The sequence below is a fragment of the Myiozetetes cayanensis genome, unplaced genomic scaffold, assembly GCF_022539395.1.
Source record: "Myiozetetes cayanensis isolate MyiCay16 unplaced genomic scaffold, myiCay2020 scf12, whole genome shotgun sequence".
Taxonomy (NCBI): Eukaryota; Metazoa; Chordata; class Aves; order Passeriformes; family Tyrannidae; genus Myiozetetes; species Myiozetetes cayanensis.
The window spans coordinates 19,003,496-19,022,307 of NW_026086826.1; the positions used below are offsets into that span (position 1 = coordinate 19,003,496).

The 18,812-nt window shown below is 35.8% G+C and overlaps 1 protein-coding gene across 1 annotated transcript in view; it reads right to left on the reverse strand.

Annotated features, from left to right (window-relative positions):
* The window catches only part of CDC14A (cell division cycle 14A), a 55,447-nt gene that overhangs the window by 15,164 nt on the left and 21,471 nt on the right, over positions 1 to 18,812 (reverse strand). The window contains 6 exon segments of the mRNA XM_050306801.1: positions 1,159 to 1,297; positions 3,427 to 3,657; positions 4,862 to 4,949; positions 7,971 to 8,033; positions 10,121 to 10,187; positions 18,384 to 18,463. Coding sequence (XP_050162758.1) covers positions 1,159 to 1,297; positions 3,427 to 3,657; positions 4,862 to 4,949; positions 7,971 to 8,033; positions 10,121 to 10,187; positions 18,384 to 18,463 — 668 coding nt within the window.

The window sequence follows — 18,812 nt, forward strand, 5'->3', positions numbered from 1 at the left end:
AAGTACTCAATCCATCAAACCAAGAAAAGACAGGGGCCTTGTTTTTCTTATAAGTAAACAGCTCTTACTAATCACATTACCTACTACCTTTGCTCAATTTTGCTCTATTGTGCAAGTTATTTTTAAGAGTGTACCATCATCCAAGCATCAGCACAGTGTGAAGATGACTATTCTGCACTTGTAGTTTGTGAAAGTTTGTGCTTCACGGTATTTTGAATAACAGCCAGCCACCTCTCAAATGCAGGAGTGCCCATGCAGTTGCACTGGATAATAAATAAAAATCCCCATTCCTGCTCAACTTATCCATTACAGTAATACTTGTTTCTCTGATATCCTATCGATTTCAAAATGCAAGGTTGGTCCACCTTTGACTGCATCTACACAGTGTCTGCGAGAGTTGTTGAATTCTCTCTTTTCCAAAGAGACAAATTTGTAGTGGGTTTTCTTAAAATGTTTTCTCCCATAACAGGGAAAACGCCTCAAAGTAAATATTATCAGGGTGTCAGCTCAAAAATATCAGCATAACCACTATAATAGTAAATAGTAAATACACGATGTAGGAACCACTATGACATTAAACTTAAGTGTCGACATCATTGTCATTCATTGCCAGTCAAGGTCAAATCTGAAGCTGCATTAAAACCATGCATTTGTTTTGCTTACAACTATTAGATTCAAATCAGAAATGTTTCATACATCATGCTAAGGAATCTATCAGAGATCATAAGCTCCCCACCAAGAAATTATTTAATCTTTAGTTACAAGAAAGAAAAAGACATATCAATGATACCATTTTAAGATTAAGTCACAGACTACATATAAAGTCTATTCTTCCTATGTTAATGTTTTAATAAATCCTATTTGTTGACTTAATCTTTCGTCCACATCTGTCCACTTCCAACAAACTTGTGTGACTCTTAAATTCCTGAGAAACAAACATGCAGAGTCTGGAGATCCTGTGGCCCTTAAGGGGACAAAGTGCATGGCGCTCCAGAGAAGCTGAGATGGCTTTGGAGTAAGTTAGATTGCAATCCCATATTAACTAACCTTAAATATACAGAACAGACAGTAATATACAAACGTCAAATAGCCCAAGACGGATAAGAATGTAGAGAAGCAGCTAATTCTTATTAGCAAAGAAAGTGCAAATATACATACTCTTCCAAGAAGTGTTGCTGGGGTCCTATAATAGAGCCTGGTCGACATATTCTTATCCAAGCAATGGCTTCAGCATGGGTGAACTTGTAGTGTTTCATGATGTAACAGGCAATCAGCGTTCCTGTTCTCCCCAGGCCAGCTACAGAAGTACAAGTATCAACAGTCAGTAGTGAGCATTTTACAATTATCAAATTAAAGTATGGGATGTACAGAGAATTCTATGCAATGTTATTCACCATCTTAGTATTTGAAAAAAATTTTTGATTCAGTATCCCCTTTATCACACAATTGGATTGCAGTGCTGTAGATATAAGAACGAATATTTCATACTTACAAAAAGTAAACGGTGCTTAAAAATGCATGTGACAGCCATCACTTGTGCCACTCAATTCTGCCTCATACTTTGTTTAAAAAAGGCCGGTATTTTTTTAAAAAAGCTGTGATCAAGCTGAATACCAACTTCATATTTATAAAACCAGTAAAAAAACACAGTCAAAGTACCTTTGAGTGGCCAGCACACATACTTTAAAAATCATGGTGCAAACACATGTGCACATCACAGACAGCATGTGTCTTCTGAGCCAGTGGCTTTTTCTTTTTGAATAAATTTTGTTGTGAAACCAAAACTTATTCAAAAAACTATTCATTGGTATCTATATAAACAGCAATGAATGTTGACCAGCATATAATATTAGATATCAATAGCTTATAATAATATAACCCACTGCCCCCCAAATCACAAACTAATCCTTGTTCTAAGGGGAGAACAGAGAGACAGAAAAATTAGCTTTTACTACCAGCAAAATCTCTTAACTCTAGAGTGAGGATTAATCTCTTTCTAGCCCTGTGTCTTGTCTACCAGTAAAGCATCACCCCATTTAAACCTTGTTTTCCCCCAAGTACAGTATTGGCAATTTGCAGTCCCATGGTGGCTGACTACTGTTTATGCACCAACAACTAACTATCCACATGGAAACTCCCTAAGAAGCAAGACATCTGCTGACAATTCTATACACAACTGCGAGCTCCTTAAGTTTCACCAATACCTAAATCCTGCCCTTTTTCGAAAGTGAAGATGACCAAGGTAAAAGGATGAGGGTAGAAGTTCACAAACTGAGGTTCTGTAACCATACACTGGAAGACAAGATCTAAAGAATCATTTAAAAGGGGAAGTATCGATGTCGGTTCTGTTCTTTACCTTCCTGCTAATGTACAAACTTTCCATTATAATCCTTTGCACTGAACTTTTCTATAAATTCTGGGAAAACCAATTTCTAGAGTGAAAGCTGTGCTTGGAATATCTCTGCAATATATTAAATCTGAGTTAGGTCTGACTTAGCTGTTGATTTAACTTTGTACAGGCTCTATAAAGTTGGCTGTAAAAAACTAAAAAGAAAAAGATCATCGGTTTGCTTATTAAATGGTCAGACAAAAGACCAGAAATACTTCAGTTTAAACAGCACATGTATAACTCAACAGCAAAGTATGCTATATTCCTTTAGCAGCCGAGCCTGGAGAATAACCTACTCCTGCTAATCAATAGTTTATACTCTCATTTAGCCAAAAAGCAGATGTCCAGCTTATTAATAGCCATAATTTCTGGGTTCTAGAGACCATAACAACTTGTCAGCAAATAAAGCTATTTATCTTTGATATGCATGTTTATTGTTCATGGGAAAATTATGAATAGCATCATTCTTGCTTCTGATCGGTAAGACATTCGTCTCCACAATGTCCTTACACAACTCTAAACATAAATCAAGCTGAACCTTTCAAAGCCTTTGTTCTAAGCATATTTTGTGTATTTTCCAGCTGATCTGCTGAATTAGGCTGGTTTGAAATGCTGGCATCACAATAACTCAAATTGAAATGAGGAATTCATACTCAACAGAAAAATGTAGAACAGTCCAAAAGCACAAAGAAAAGCTTTTAGTCTTTTGCATTTCCTAGCCAATTACCATAATGCTGTAAAAGCATAATGCAAAAGAGAAACCTGCGTCAACTAAACCTCATGTTTTCAAGTGATATTAAGAAAAAACAGAACAATGAACAACAGACTGTCAGTTGCTGAAAGTAACAGTGTAGGATGAAAGAACTTTAACATACACATGAAAATAACAAATATTTGGCATATATTTAGTTAAGTATTATAAAGCAGTATTACTTTCACAACCAGAAAGTGTTATTTTCTCAATGCTTTATTTCTGGGATAAACTCCATGGATTTATAGATATTTTGAACTTTGATCTGAGAAGTGAGTGCTCATACCTTTACAATGTACAGCAATGGCACCGTCAGCATTTTCACAGATGTTCAGGAACCTCTGAACTATACTGTCACTTGGTGTGCTTCCATCTATGAAGAAAAGGTCATAATGCTCAAAACCAGCATCAGTAAAGCGTTTTGCCTCATAAATTTTTTTGTTTAGTCTTATGATTGATGTGACATTATGTTTCTTGAAATAAGGAAAGTAGGCTTCAGGAGCATGAAGGGGATAACCTATAAAAAAAGAAAGCCACAATCACTAAACATCATAGATAAAGTTCAAAGCCCTACTAGTGAAAATTGCCCCCAAAACCTTTCTTGAATGATAAACATTAATACTAAAAATGCTTTAATATTTTATTAAAAAAACCCAAACATGTTAAGTGACATAAAAAATTTGTCAAAAAATGCTCATGAAGACCATTATTATTAAAAAAATATCAGGAGGAAGAATGTTAAAGCAGAGTATGTGTGAAACTGTGCTGTCTCCTGTTCAGCCCCCTCTCCTCTCTGCAAGGAGGGTTTTATACATAAAGCTAGGCACAGGTATGAACTCAGCATTTCAGAACAGCTGTCTATCTATAGTCAAGCTGCAGGTCAAAGAATAAAAACGTGCTAAAAGAGTAAACACTCTTTACGAGGAAAATAGAGTGCTGATTTATATTATGGATGAGAGGAAAGAGTTAAAGAACAAACAAGTCAAAGAAAAAACTGCAGCACTGAAGATATTCTTGCCCTACAGTGAAGTAAAAAAGCTTTATTGCCTTGATTCTCTGTTGAGACAAAAGATTCTCTTCATCTCTAGATGAAGATGGGGGCAGAGGAGGGAGGGCAAAGACCAACCACAACACAGCTGTTTAGGACAAGGCATATATCATTAATAAATGCAATTAGAATCACAACCTAATGAGAAAAATGTAGGCTTGTAATATGCACTTACACTCACCTGGGTGAGGCTTATTTAGAGTTTCACAACTGGATTTTAAGTGTTAGTGCTAATTTAGCAATTTTCAGTTATATACATGTTATAAATAAAACTTCTTCAATAGTAAAGGCAAGCTTCTTTTTAAAGTCTTTCCCGGTTTTTGTTACAAACCTCTTAACAGCCTTCTGTGCTTTATGCAACTCGCCTTTAATTCTGCATATTTACTGTATCAGCAGCCAGGTTTCAGGAGAAAATGAAGGAACCCAAGTTTCTCAGGCACTTTGACACAGAATGAAAGTCACTGACTGTTAGAAGAATTAAAACTCTTCTCGCAAAGAATTCCAAAACCTTTTTGAATTAAGTTCTATGATCATATATAAAATGCTCACTGAATCATTAGTTCTCAAGATTAAAACTAATCTATAAGCCTCGTTATCTTTTCCTCATTTGCTGTGGCAATTCAACATGCTGGAAAAATAAGATCATAGAATATCATTAAAACATACACCATACCATTTTCAAGTTTGCTTTTTGGGTGTGGTCCACTAAAAGCCAAAAATTTTCCTGGAATAATCCAGTTGAAGTCACCATTTTCCACTCGCTACAAAAATTTCAGAAGAGAAAGAGGAAACCATTTTAATATCTGATTATACAAGGTTCAAAAACTTACTCAATATTTTATTTTATTTTTTACTACATTCTTGCTGCATTAAAACAAAATGCTTCACATGTAGTTAGCTAGCTTACCTATATGGGACAAACTAACCATAAGCTGCTTCTCATAAATCTCTTAAAATAAAATGGAAACAGAACTTCTGAAGTTTTCCAATAAAAGCAGAAATATCCTTTATCTAAGATTTCTCCTTTAGAGTGTTCAGTGTTTTAGGATACCTATTAATATCAACACTGACAAATCAACATTTTTCTATGTTTTAATCAAAGACTATAGAAAAATGCTTCTCTGTAAGGCACTGGCTAAAAAACCCAAATCACAGAAGACAAATTAAAAACCAATTAGCCTCCAAAGGAATTACCTTCTCCCTGCAGAAACTGAAATTTACATATTGGCATAAGCTCTGATGAGCCAGTAATGAAAGAAAAGTATAAATCAAATAAAGACTAAATTCTAAAAAACTTCCAAACTGTGACATTTTGCATTTCTTGCTCACATTTACATAAAAACTTCTAAAAGGATCTTCAAATTCTGTCAGTGCTAAAAATGAAAGCTTCTTTGGAAATACATAACATGAACTGTAGTTCAGAACTGCCTTCTTTTCTTTTTTTAATTGAAGACTGCTCATTCCTCATTTGGCAACGCAGTTATTCTCAGCATGACTTTTAAGGACATGGCACTCAGTTCAACTGCATTATTAAGCTTGTGTTTTTAGCTCTCAACTCATCAAAACATCCTAATGAGTGAAAGGTTCTGATAATGGACATCACTGCAATCAATTCACTAACTGCTGGCTTAGCTGAACGCATTAGGCTTGCTCCAAATGTCCTCACACAGGGGTTGCATAAGCACCAGTGAGCCAAGCCCAGTGCCAAGCCAGGACCCCCCACCCCCGACTGTGTCACACACCAGCAGCTCAACACTGTAGCACCTTTACTCCCTTTAGGGAAGAAGTCTTGCTCAGTAAGTTAGAAGTACTTTTGTATCTGTATTACCAGTTTTATTTGTGAATTAAGTAGTTCTTTATAGTTACAGGGGTTATTGCGAATCATTTAAGTTTTAAGCGATACGAACCAAAGATATCTATGTACGTGCAAACAACATTGTTACTCAAAAACCTGGAGAACTTCAGTAATTTACATCTAGTCCAACAAAAGGGGAATTAGCTGTCTTTATAATGTAGTACAGATGAAAGAACTATAAATAAAATTTCCTTTAGCCTGCTCCATTTAAGTCGTATGCAACTTTTCTCCACATAAGCACACATCTGAAGACCTAACATGGCAAAAACCTGGAACACTTAAAGTTTCTGAAATATAGCACAGGACATATCTAAACATAAAGCTGACCACGATGTGTAAAAAAAAGAGAGGACATACCAAAAAATGGACAAAAACCTAAAGATGATTTCAAGTTCTTACTTTTAAAACTCAGTAAGCAGCATACTGTAAACATTGTGCACACACATGTACTTTTCACAAACTAAAATAATGTTAAACACTAAACAAGGTAATGGAATACCTTTAGTCAATTATTTTAACACTTTTTTTCAGGCAGACTAATGCCTACTTCATAGACAGAATCCTAAGAACTCCACAGTTACCGTTTATTTTTAGAACAGGCCTTTTCCTTTTGTACATTAAGATTAAGCAAAAAAAGCACAATTTCATACTTTAAATTTTTGTTCCTGTTCACTTAATTTTGGTAAGTCAGCAAAGGCTATACCAATTTCTCAACCTAATCATTATGAAACATTACAGGATACAGAAATCCTACAAATGCTTTCTAGTTTTGTGAATAGCTCTCTGTTAGAGAGCTATAGACTGCTGATTGCAAACAGATAGTGTACAGAGTTGTGCTATTAATTAAGTTTTCCCACTCTTTATTCCTCTTCTGCCTTCACTTTCTTAACATTCACGAAGTATTTCAGTACACATCTGAAATACATACAGTTATAGGAAATGCTCTTAAAATGGAGGCTTTTAGACTGAGCAACTCTATTCCCATTATTCCCAAATTTTCTGAAAATTGCAACAGAGGGAAAGAATAGCAGAAGAATACTGGCTACAGTGAAGTAACACAAGTCTAAAAAACCAGAGAGTTTAATATATAAACCAGAGGTATACTAAATATTTGAATATATACCTTTCTGCTTAACCAATACAATTTCAGGAATTTAGGAGAGTTCCAAAGACAAGGTCCAACACAACTGTTCTGGACCAGATGTACATACATCTTCTGTGCCTGAAGTTCCCTCTGTACACAGCCCAATTCACAGGTACAGCACAGGCATATTTTAAAGCTTCTCTAAGGCAATGTAGCTTGAAATAACTTTCTACTTCCAGCAGATAGAGGTGTGTATGTGGCAAAGCCTGAGAAGCATCTAGAGACAACCAGAGTTTGTCTATAATTAAGGTGTAAAATAGTTGGCAGAACAATGAATGACATCTGTTAGCTTTCTGGGACTTCATCAGGGAAATCTTTTGGATGTATTTCCATTACTAGAATCTCCATATAATGCCTTCTTACTAGAAAAAAGTTCAAAATGTCCTTAATCTATGTGGGAATAAAAGAACTTGTCATATATTTGGGACTAAAGGAACATAAGAAGCAGCTAACAAGTGCTGAAAGAAAACATATTCTGTGAGTCAGCTGAGAAACTCTGGATGGTATCCTGGGGGAAGGCTGGGAAAGCATGAAAGACATCCCAGAAGCCAGAAGGGCTGCAAGAAAAGAGTATTTATTGTATGATGCACTGAAATTGCAAGGATATTAATGCTGCATGTTTTTCACACAGAGCATACATGTTTCAATGTACATACCTTACATATGAACACTGGGGTTTACTTGAATTAAAATGTGTTTCCAATATGCTTTAAGTTGTGGGATACTGCGTATTGTTATTTTAGGTAAACCGAACACATTCAACTCATTATTAAATGTACAAACCTCATAGTGTTCATATTCATCCACATCAAATGTCTTAAAGTCAAAAAATCCATGCTGCAAGGCCTAAAAGGCAACAAGGTGTCAGTTCATACTGAAATACGATACATAATTTCATTTTATAATACTACTCTGAGAATCAGAACTAGATCCCTAGATGTTTATGTTTATTGAAGCCTTTATGTTAAGACAACATCACATTTTGCACAGATTAACAACACAGACAACAAAAACTCCAACAATGTCACTGAAACATGTTAGATTCATTATTTCCCCTTCAAAGACATTATGATGGGACACAAAATCGTTGCATATCACTTAAATCATAAAACTGATTCTCCCCACCCCACCACGTGTGGTTTTTTTCTGTATTGCAGATGACAAGTTAAAAAGCAATTCCCTTTTTGTCATGCACTCATTCAGTGATTTCTATGCTTGAATGTGTTTTCAAGCAGTTGGCCATAAAACATTGAGAGTTTTTTTGGTTTTCCAAGCTTTATATGATACTCTGGTTTTATCACCATAATACCTAGGCAAAATGGCAAGCACAGAATACGGTACCACGCATAACCTGTATTTTATTATTTCTTTTAATACACAGATAAAGTTCACTAGACTACATCAGAAAGTGTTTATTAGAGGATTGAAAGAAGTTTTGTATTTGATTACTGTACTACTATTAAATATGCCAATTTTGTACTGAAGATTTGTGTATAATACCATATTGAAAACAATTCTATGAATACAGAGTTCATAGCCCAAATTTATTCCAAAGAATAGGCAGAAGGCATTTCTGCAGCATGTATTTATACTGAATCTACTCCATTCTGAGAAGTACGGATATTACACGACATTCTGAGATTAAAGTGTGATAAAAACACATCACAGTTCCATGATTTAAAAACAATAACCATCACACTGCCATTATTTGCTACACATGGAGCACCTTTTTAGGACAAAACAAAAAGCACAGCTAGCTTTGTTATAGGAATCATAGGCTCAGTGACTGGACTGGCATGGAACTTAAGGTACTGAGAGGTTTGTCTGAACAGCTGATTTCGAGAAATGTATTTGATTTAAGCATGGCTGGCTGGCTGCACTCCACAACTCGCAGGCCTCCTGAATTACACATATATGATGTACATGCACAGAAACACCAAATTTATCCAGGTAAGACCCCTTTAAGGCACAGGATTTCTGCTTGAAGTATTTTTTCCTCCATAAGTGAACTGGACAAAAAATGAGTAATAAATTTTATGGGAACAAAGGAGAAAAATTGGTTCTCACCTTTTGATGTATTTGTTGCAGATAAATTACAGTGACTGCACTGACTACTTCAGAGCTTCAAGATCTGTAGAATGCCTCACAAATTACAGTCTTGCTGTTAACTGACAGCTCCTTTCCCACCCCCACAGAACTAAAAATATTAAGCTTGATCTTTTTTCAATTTTTAAAAACACTTGTTTTGCCATACTTTTAAGGATTACAAATGGTCCATAAAGTGTCTGTACAGAACTGTTCCTACAGACTGCTCCCTTTATCGAGATCAATGGGAAATGATGAACAAAATTTAAAGGCTGCCAATTAAGATGTGAGGTAGCATTTTTTAAGAAAGTAGTATTGGAGCTTAATATGGCCCAGGACTATTGAAAGTGGGACATCAAAACACCAGCAAGATACCCTAGTTTTAATTGTTTTTAAACAATTCTGAAAAGATGAGCATCAAACACTGAACCAAGTGTTTGGGGGGAAAGTTTGGGCCAAGTACATGCAAAACCTGCTCAGATTAAGTCACAGTATACCTGGGTATTCTGTATCCCTTGACTTTATCCACCTGTTATTCCCTCTTACCCATAGTTATAAATGATCTATTAGCAGTGTCTTGCATTGTTAAAAGCTGCCTGGTCCATTTGCATGTTCCATGGCACGGGGGAAGTTCAAACAGCTGTCAGAGGCCAGGCCAGCCAGCAGAAGTGTAACCTTCCCCTGCTGGCACTGCTCAAACACAGTCCTCAGTACCTCAGGCTTCATGAGAGCCTCCTACTCACTCACACACCTTTTGAAACCAGATTTTCTAAGCTACTTTAACAGTATTTTCCCTCATGATTTAAAAATCAATTTAAACCTGTTTTGCTAAGGAAAAATGTTATTACCTTATTTACTCCCTGTAAACAGTCCAAGATCGTAAGATTGTACGTGCAGTTCCCAAATGAAGCATCCCTATAGATTTAATACAAATGAATTTAATATACACAGAGTTATTTTAGGAACTTGGGGAAAGGCAGCACACAACAGAATACATTCAAGCTATTCAATTCCCTCTGAGAACTCTGAATTCAAAGTCTGAAGAAGACATCTTTTTAGAAGCTTGTTCCTGCTAAAGAACTCCCCTACCCAAGACACAGCTCAGAGTAAGTGCAGTAAAATTACTGCAAGTCATTTTAAGTGCGTATTTTACATCAGCTAACTACATGCCCTTTACCAAATTATTTATACTATCTTGGAACAGGAAGCTTTGCATCCTCTCTCTATTGTATAAGGATAGCAGTAAATAAAGCAAAGCTTGCTTTAACTCTTATTCAAGTCTTAATTGAGTTACACTGTCTAACAGGGACAAGTAAATAGACTACTAGTTTGGAATTAATTTACAGGCCTTCATTTTGATGCCTGATTGCAGATGTGATTAAAAGTTATCCAGATATAATTAAATTTAAAATTATTTAACCTCAGTTCTATCACTAAGAAAATTACAATTTGTCTTTAGAAGATGAAATGAGACTCCAAATCAAAACATGTTCAAGTGCTAAGAGACAACAACACAAAAAAAACCCTAACCAACCAACACCACCAAAAAAATGTGTTGTGGAAAAATGAGAAAGTACTTTTTGAAGTGTGTTTCAGAACAGTTTGATTTTAACAAAATTCTACCTGAGCAAATCATTTCCTTATCACTCATTAAAGAAGTCTTTTATAGTTTTGCTCTAAGCTATCTTAGAGTCCTAAGAACTGCAATTTATCAGAATTGCAAAATGTTACATTTTACCCAAATACACATTTAATCTGTAACAGATTCAAGATTTCAATCTTTCATTGAAGACTTTCTATAAGCAGTATGAAGTTTGTTATACTGATATGGTCCTTCAATCTCAACTACTTTAAGGGCAGAATATTCTCACCTATTCTTTAAGAGCAGAATAAATATAGCAGTTTTGAGCAAGCAAAGAAAATATTTTTAAGAAAATGAAAAGCTGTATCTTTGGCAGTGTCATAGAAAATATTTTTAAGAAAATGAAAAGCTGTATCTTTGGCAGTGTCATATTACAGGCAGGCTGCTCTAGAAAAGTGTTTGAATAATTAGACTATTAAAGCACAATCATAATGTTCTGGAAAAGGAACTTTTAAGTGTGTATAAACTTTCCCTATCCAAACCCAACAGAGAAGTTTTAAAAATGAGAACCCAGTATTTTCATTACAGTAGATAAAGCAGAACATATCAAAGTAGCAAAATATGAGCTTTACAGACAATACATTTTTGACAAAGTATTTTACAGATCATTTTAGCACAAAAGCATTTTAGCAAACCAAAAAAGTCTTCTGAGCAAAAAAACTTGAGGACCCAGTGGAAATATGTACAGAGCAGAAAGCTGTGCTGATTTTCTGAAGTGGCTGACAAAAATAAAATCCAAACCCATGAAATATTTAGAGAAATATGAATGGAAGATATGATCATAGCAGACATGTTCTATTTTACATGTTATTTTTCTATAACGAAAATATTTGTTATATTTTATCTGTATGTATATAACTACTTCTTTGACTGATAAGGCATCTGATAGTGCATAGAGAAAAACAATACTGAGGGAAAATGCCACGTAATCTCTAATCCATTAACAAGAAATACTATGAGAGAGGGAGAGAGGACCATGTACTTGACCTAGATGTACAAGATAAGCCTATCACAGTTCCAGGTGTATGGAATTCCCAGCTGCAGTTCCCACAGACAGCTATTACCAGTGATGTGCACAGGGATGGCAGCACTGTTATAATGTTTTTTTAAAGAGCTGACATCTCAAAAACTCCCACCCCCCTCTATCCTTCGTGGCAGAATGTGATAGTGTAATAAAAACATAAGCAACAGGTATGAACAACAGTGCAATGTGGCAGTGAAACAACACCCAGAAGCAGTGGTTTATGTTACCTAAGGCTTCAAGGGCATCGTGGTGTTTGATGAACCAGGGCAAATACTGAGCATATCCTATCAGACCTCCCCATAATCTCTCTCTCTTGCTCTGTCCCTCAAGTATCTTCCAGTAAGAAAACACAAGCAAATCATAAAAGTTCCTTCTATCCTAACTCGGAGAACAAGATAATGGAACAAAATCTATGCAACTTTTTTTCTTTAAGGCCACAGTCATTTTTATTTTAGCACTCCCAATCCTTTTCAGAGTAAATCCAAGAATACATATACATACGTATTTTCTTTAGTTTCCAAAAGTACAGTTGGTTGATTAGAATCAATTCCAGATGCAAAACTTTCTGAAACTTTACTGTTTTATGCTCCAGAACTTTAAGCCAAACTATCTGCAGGTATTACACTTTAGGTCTAAGAACAAAGAAATTCATCTGGCAGAAGTTGTATATATAATCCATGAGGACTCTGCATGCTGCATCTATTGACACAGCAGAGCAGTATCTGAAGTACAGGTAAGGCAAGTGCTTGTGGATTCAGTATTAGGAGATGAAACCCACGTTACTAGTTTCAGAACATACAGCAAGTCACAAAATACACTTTACAGAGTTGTTTTAAATATTAAAACAATGTTAAAAGTAGTTTATGACAAAATGTCACAGTATGTTTATGAAGTGACGTCTTTTAATAGTCAGTCTTCCTATCAAACAGATGATTTCACATTATTCCAGACAAGCATCAGTATTTCTTTAGAGTTTAGTCAAAGAGCATTTTGCAGAGATGTGAAAGAGGACGGATGCACAATGCCAATCTTACTGCTGACTTCCTGTCAAGAAAGGCCAGGAAATACTCAAAAGGCAAAGATTAAGAGTTTACCATGGCCTGAATTCCAGAACGTTTTAAATAAATTACTTGAGTAAAATATCTTTTTGTTTAGAGGGAGTGGGCTAAGGTATTTTGAGTCACTAATTGTTTTGATACTTTATTTGTTACAAAGAAAATCAAAACAAATCTCCCCCCAGTTACCTAAGTGACTTCCTCCAGGCCGAGGCTGGGTTATCAAATGCTTTTTCTATCCCAGAGAAATCAGTCAGAAAGAAATCACATTAAATCATTAAGAAGCTTCATAAATAAACCCCCCAAAACTAATCTTGTTTTTTGAATCCTCTTGAATTAATGTGTTTACTGAAAAAAACAAAATATTTAAAAAGCTAATGCAGAGCAGCTAGTTCAGTTTCACTATTCTTTGTGCCAGCCTGCCTTCCTACTGATTTTGTACAAATTTCCAGACCATGGATAAAAACCCTGGATACTGTCAGAACTAGTACTAACCTTTACAAAAATTCTGTTAGAAATACAGCTATTCTCATACCACATTGGCTTTAGAAGTCAATTACATAGCACTAGAGTCACAAACATGCATTTTCTTTCTAAGAATGATAGATACATCCCAAAAGTTTTAAAGCAATACTTAATAATACCGACTTTAGCTTGCATAAAATGAAATAGGTTCTGAATGGGTCATACTTTGTTCCACAGTAAAACCAAATGCAAGGACTAACAGTTACGAGGAAGAGCTTTTTCTGTAAAGAAAAAATACCTTTTCTAATCTTAAAGAAACATATAATTCTACATTAAATTAAAATTAATTCCAGACATCCTTCCTATTTAAACTTTTTCTACTCCTGTGTCCACTGTACACAGTCAGCATAGTATCTTACAGAAAACTAATGCATGTGCTTACATTTAAGACAGTAGTAATTTTTAACTCACTGGGACTACACAGGCACGTACAAAAACATTTAGGTGAAACTCGCACTTCAAATCTTACACTTTTTTGTTCAACTCAGAAGTCTGTGTTTAAGAAAGCACAGAAGAAAAAGGAAAACTAATTTCATATCAGAATAATACAACAGAGACATCTCCTGCTGCATTGCAGCATTCTGATTTTTGTTGCTGATCACACGTTTTATTACCATATTATTTCAGTCTTTTATGGCCAAATGCATAAGCACCTTGTTTTTCAAGCAGTGTTTTACCAACTGCTACCTGATAGTACTCTATCTGCTTTCAAAGTGAGAGAAATGTAAGTATTTCTAGGAGACACGGATTCAGGATGAATCTGAGCCGGCATTACAGAGTTGCATCTCCCCCATCCCATCTCGCAGTTGTTGTAGCTGACCTCAATACTGCATAATGCCTTCCCTTTCACCAAACCTCTAAGCGCTGTCAATAACAAAACAATTTCTCTCCCCAGCACTTGCCAATAAAGAAACCAACCCCAAAAGCCACAAACTAAAATCTAGCTCTGAAATTCACGTCATTATTTAGAGACTGAACACAATAACACTAAAATATATTTGTTTTTTTCTCTTGAACATAAAGTCAATACAGAGCAGTTTGAGGGAAAAATTTGAAACTGTTTCACACTAGGTAATTGGTATTTATGACAATTTTAATTGGTGTTAGTGCTGTTTTTTAAATGGAAGTGAGAAGATAGAGTGTAAGATCTTCAAGAGACTAGAGCGTCACCAAGTGACAGCAAATCAGCCAAAAATAAGATGGAAGTGTCTCAAATACAGTGTGCCTATCCTCTCGAGTTACCTTTAGTTTTTCTGCCATAAAAACAAAACAAAATTTTCATCTATCTTGTAAGAGGGGTATTCTGATTTCCTTCCACTTCTGAACTGTATTTGCTGAAGCTGTCTTTAAATGAAACACCAGCTGAAGACCTAAGCCGATTAAGGCTTTTTGAGGTCACTGAGCTAGATGAAAGTAGATCAGTTTCCCAGCGATCACTTCATGTAAACTTACCTCAGTACTCCACAAAGAATCTGACAATCCTGCAGTTTCTGCCTATTCAAAGTTGTCTGTTTCTTTCAAATAGAGGACACTTCAGATATCAAATTAACAAACTTGTTAAACAGTGATCACTGCTCAGTGATAAACTCTTCACTTGAACTGTTCAAACAGAGTTGACCTACACTACAGAAGTTATATAATATCTAAGTTCCAGGCTGCAAGAACAAACTCAAGTCAATAAGCACTGAATTGCAGTGATTAATATCTCAAATTATTTCCTTCACAGACTTTAGAATATGAGAGAAGTAGTAAGACATTTGGTTTATTTTTTGAATTGTACATAAGTCATTTTAATCCTTTTCAAGAAACTAAAGATGTGGAAGGAGTGCAAATATCCTCATACCACCATACTTGTTTCTTCCCAGTACAGTCTGGTGTCAAGCAGATATACTACCTAAGGCAGAGCTACTGCTTCCAGTACAGGTTCAATTGCTTGAGTCTCTGTATTATGCTATATTTTGCAACAGAGATTCTCAAATGTCCTGGAATGGACACAGGTGGAAATATCTCAAAGGCTTTGGAAAACCAAGGAAGGAGGATTAAATTATTTCTTCCCCATTCCCTCCTAATCTAGACTGCCCCACTGCAGACCATCAGATCTACTTGCCCTTCTCTCAGGTCTAGTAATTCTTAAGCTCCTTATGTATCTATACCAAACTCTACCTATGAGTTAAAATATCCCAAATATCCCCTTCCCTATCAGACATCCCGTTTCTTATCCAGCCTCCTATCTTGTCATAATCCTTCCATTTATTTCCTCCCTCCTCTGTATCTCACCTCTGGTACAGGTTGGTTACACACCCACCTTCCCCAGCAGGACAAACTACACTGCAGGTGACAGAATCTGCTTAGGCTCTAATCCTGTGCCAAGATCTGACGTAGTCCAAAGCAGATCCAAAAGAAACTTAAGTGCTTTCCAGCCTCACACAATAGAGAATGCTCAAGAAATCAAGATGTTTAATTCTTCTAGCAAAAGCTCATAATACCTTATTCCTTCTAGAAACAGCCAGACTCTGCTCAAGAAGATTGCCTCCCTCCCATCCTCTAAAATAGCCAAAGCTTTGTGTTTAAAAAAAAAAAAAATCAAAAAAACCCCAAATACCAAAACTCATCTACACCAGAGAAAACCCCCAAAAAACCCCACAACCTGTCAAAAGTGCTTTAGTTTTGGCCAACACAACCTCGGGCTTAAAATACACACACAAAGACTGCAAAGGAGTTCCATTCCAGAATACTTCTTACTCTACTGCCCTCTTCTCCTAAAGCTGACAAATGAAGTGAAACAATTATAATTCTGTAATTATTTTGCAAACCCAGACAGCAAAAACTGAGTAGTCCCTTTGCTGGGCATTGCCTTCTCCAATGCTTTTGGTTAGTATGCTCTTCCTTGGGAAATACAAAATGTTCTGTGTATATAATATAATCTTCAGAAAATCTTCACATTTCTTCTATATGTTCGATGCCGTCTTTGCTGATCCTAGAGTAGTTAACTATTCTATTCTGAAATAGAATTCCATGAATCCAAACTCCTGATGAATTCCTTTGAATAATCATTTAAAAACACTAAAAAGGAATTTGTTTTGTGTCATTAAATTTATTACTGTGGTTCTTATCAGCCTCAAAGAAATCATTACTCCTTACCAGTCAAGCAGAAACGGCAACTTTATTATTACTACTACTATCAACATCATTATTAAAAGGAATTAGTTGCAAGGCAAGGACCTGTAGCCTTTCATTTGAGCAAGTAGGGTCATAGGAGACTGCCTGGTAAACACACTATTCCTCCCAAGTTTTCTGTCTTACAGTTTTGGGGTCTCACAAACGAGGTTCTTCGCTTTGTCAGAACTTCTTTTTACACACCTTAATTTTTACTTTGGCAGGGGAGAGAAAAACCTAAAGACAATTTACTGTAAATCCAAACAGTAAATGTCTTTAATTGGTGAACAAGGTACAGCTGTTCAGCACTGGGGCCTGACGAGATGTATCCCAGGGTCCTGAGGGAACTGGCTGATGTTGCCAAGCCACTCTCCATCCTATTTGAAAAGTCACGGCAGTGAAGCAAAATCCCCAGTGACTGGAAAAGGAGAAACATCACTCCTGATTTTAAAAAGGGTAGAAAGGAAGAGCCAGAGAACTACAGGCTGCTGAGCCTCATCTTTGTGCCTAAGAAGATCCTGGAGCACACCCTCATGTAAGCAATGCTAAGGCACGTTTGTCTAATGTAGATCACAGTCCCTGTATTTTATACAGAATTTGGAGAAGTTAAAAAAACACTGACTTTTAAAATAACTGACTTTCTCATGCCCTGTACCAAGTATCTTTTATAATTATCTGAAAAAATACAGATACCACTGGCTTGGTGAACTTCTTGGCTTTGGATAGCTATCAGTGACCAGGTCAATGTATAAGCTCTCTGCCAATAAAAGCTAGCACTGATTTAATACCTTCTTAAAACTTGTGTTTGATGGTTTAAGATTTCATAGTCAAACTGGTCTCGATATAAAATCTACCATCCCAACAGCTTACACTGTAGCTGGCTCCTATACAAGGTATGAGAACAGATAATCTGATCCTCCTTTGCTGAGTGGCTGAAGAATCAGATGAATTCGATACAGACAAGGTAGGTCTACATTTACAACTGCACTGACAGCGAACCCTACTTGTAAAATGCTGACTCCCCTGAAAAAGAGGATATTGACCTTCTTGCAGTTGACTTTTATTGCCAGTGTTTGCATAGGAATACCACGAGGTATTCTCATTCATAAGGCACAAGGGCATTGTTCACATCACGAAAAAATTTGGAAGTCTTTTTATCAGATAAGCATGATAGCTAAAATCCCTTAGATTTGGGTCTCTATAGTACATATAGACCTTAGTACATAGAATAAAGACAGATTGATGGAAATTATGTATGATTAATTGAAAACATTTAATAACTTGAATATCAGTGCTTGTTCTGTAAAAGCTAAAATATAACAGCATACAACTCCCTTTATTCCTCTAAGTCTACCTACTTACAGACTAAGTAATTTAAAATATTTGAATGACTTCCAAATAGTAAAACACGATACATGATGAAAAAAAGGTTTAATTGCTAAATTGCAAACACGCTGAGAACTATTTTAAAAAGCTGACAGTTTGCAAGATTAGGAATCTTACTTAAAACTTACATCAAGCTAAATGATTTATTATCACAACATAGAGCAAGTAATTCCACCAGATGTAAAAAATATTTTTCTGGATCAGTCATTTTGATACAATGTCTGTATCAGAGAAGAAATCCTTTTTTGAGAAGGCAATCTGAAAAAATTTATTTAGCAAAATTTGAAACAGAAAAGTTAGGCTTATTTCTTGTGTTCACATACCTAAATGGAAGATATGGTGGATTAGATCCAGACAAAAGTGTCCTGTAAGCCTCTTCTGGTGTTTTCTTCAAGTATATTACCTAAAAGGGATGGGGGAAGAGGAAAAAAATAAATCAGCCCTGAGCCTGAAAAGTCATTATCCAGACGTTAACTTCCCTCAGCCCACTGTACTCCTTCATGAGCTGCTCCTGTGGACATACACAGGTCAGAAAAGATATATTCAGAAATAACACAAGTCAACAGAAGCTGGGATTTCTGTTTTGTGTTATTCCTCTACTTTAAAAAAAGAAAGTGGGTGAAAAAAAAACCACATATTGCTCAACAGAGAGTTTAAGACAGACTCAACATCATACTAAGATGAAAAATAGGCATCTATACTGGGAGTTCTCTAACTTTAAATGAGTCAAAATACCATCGTGGCAGCTGACT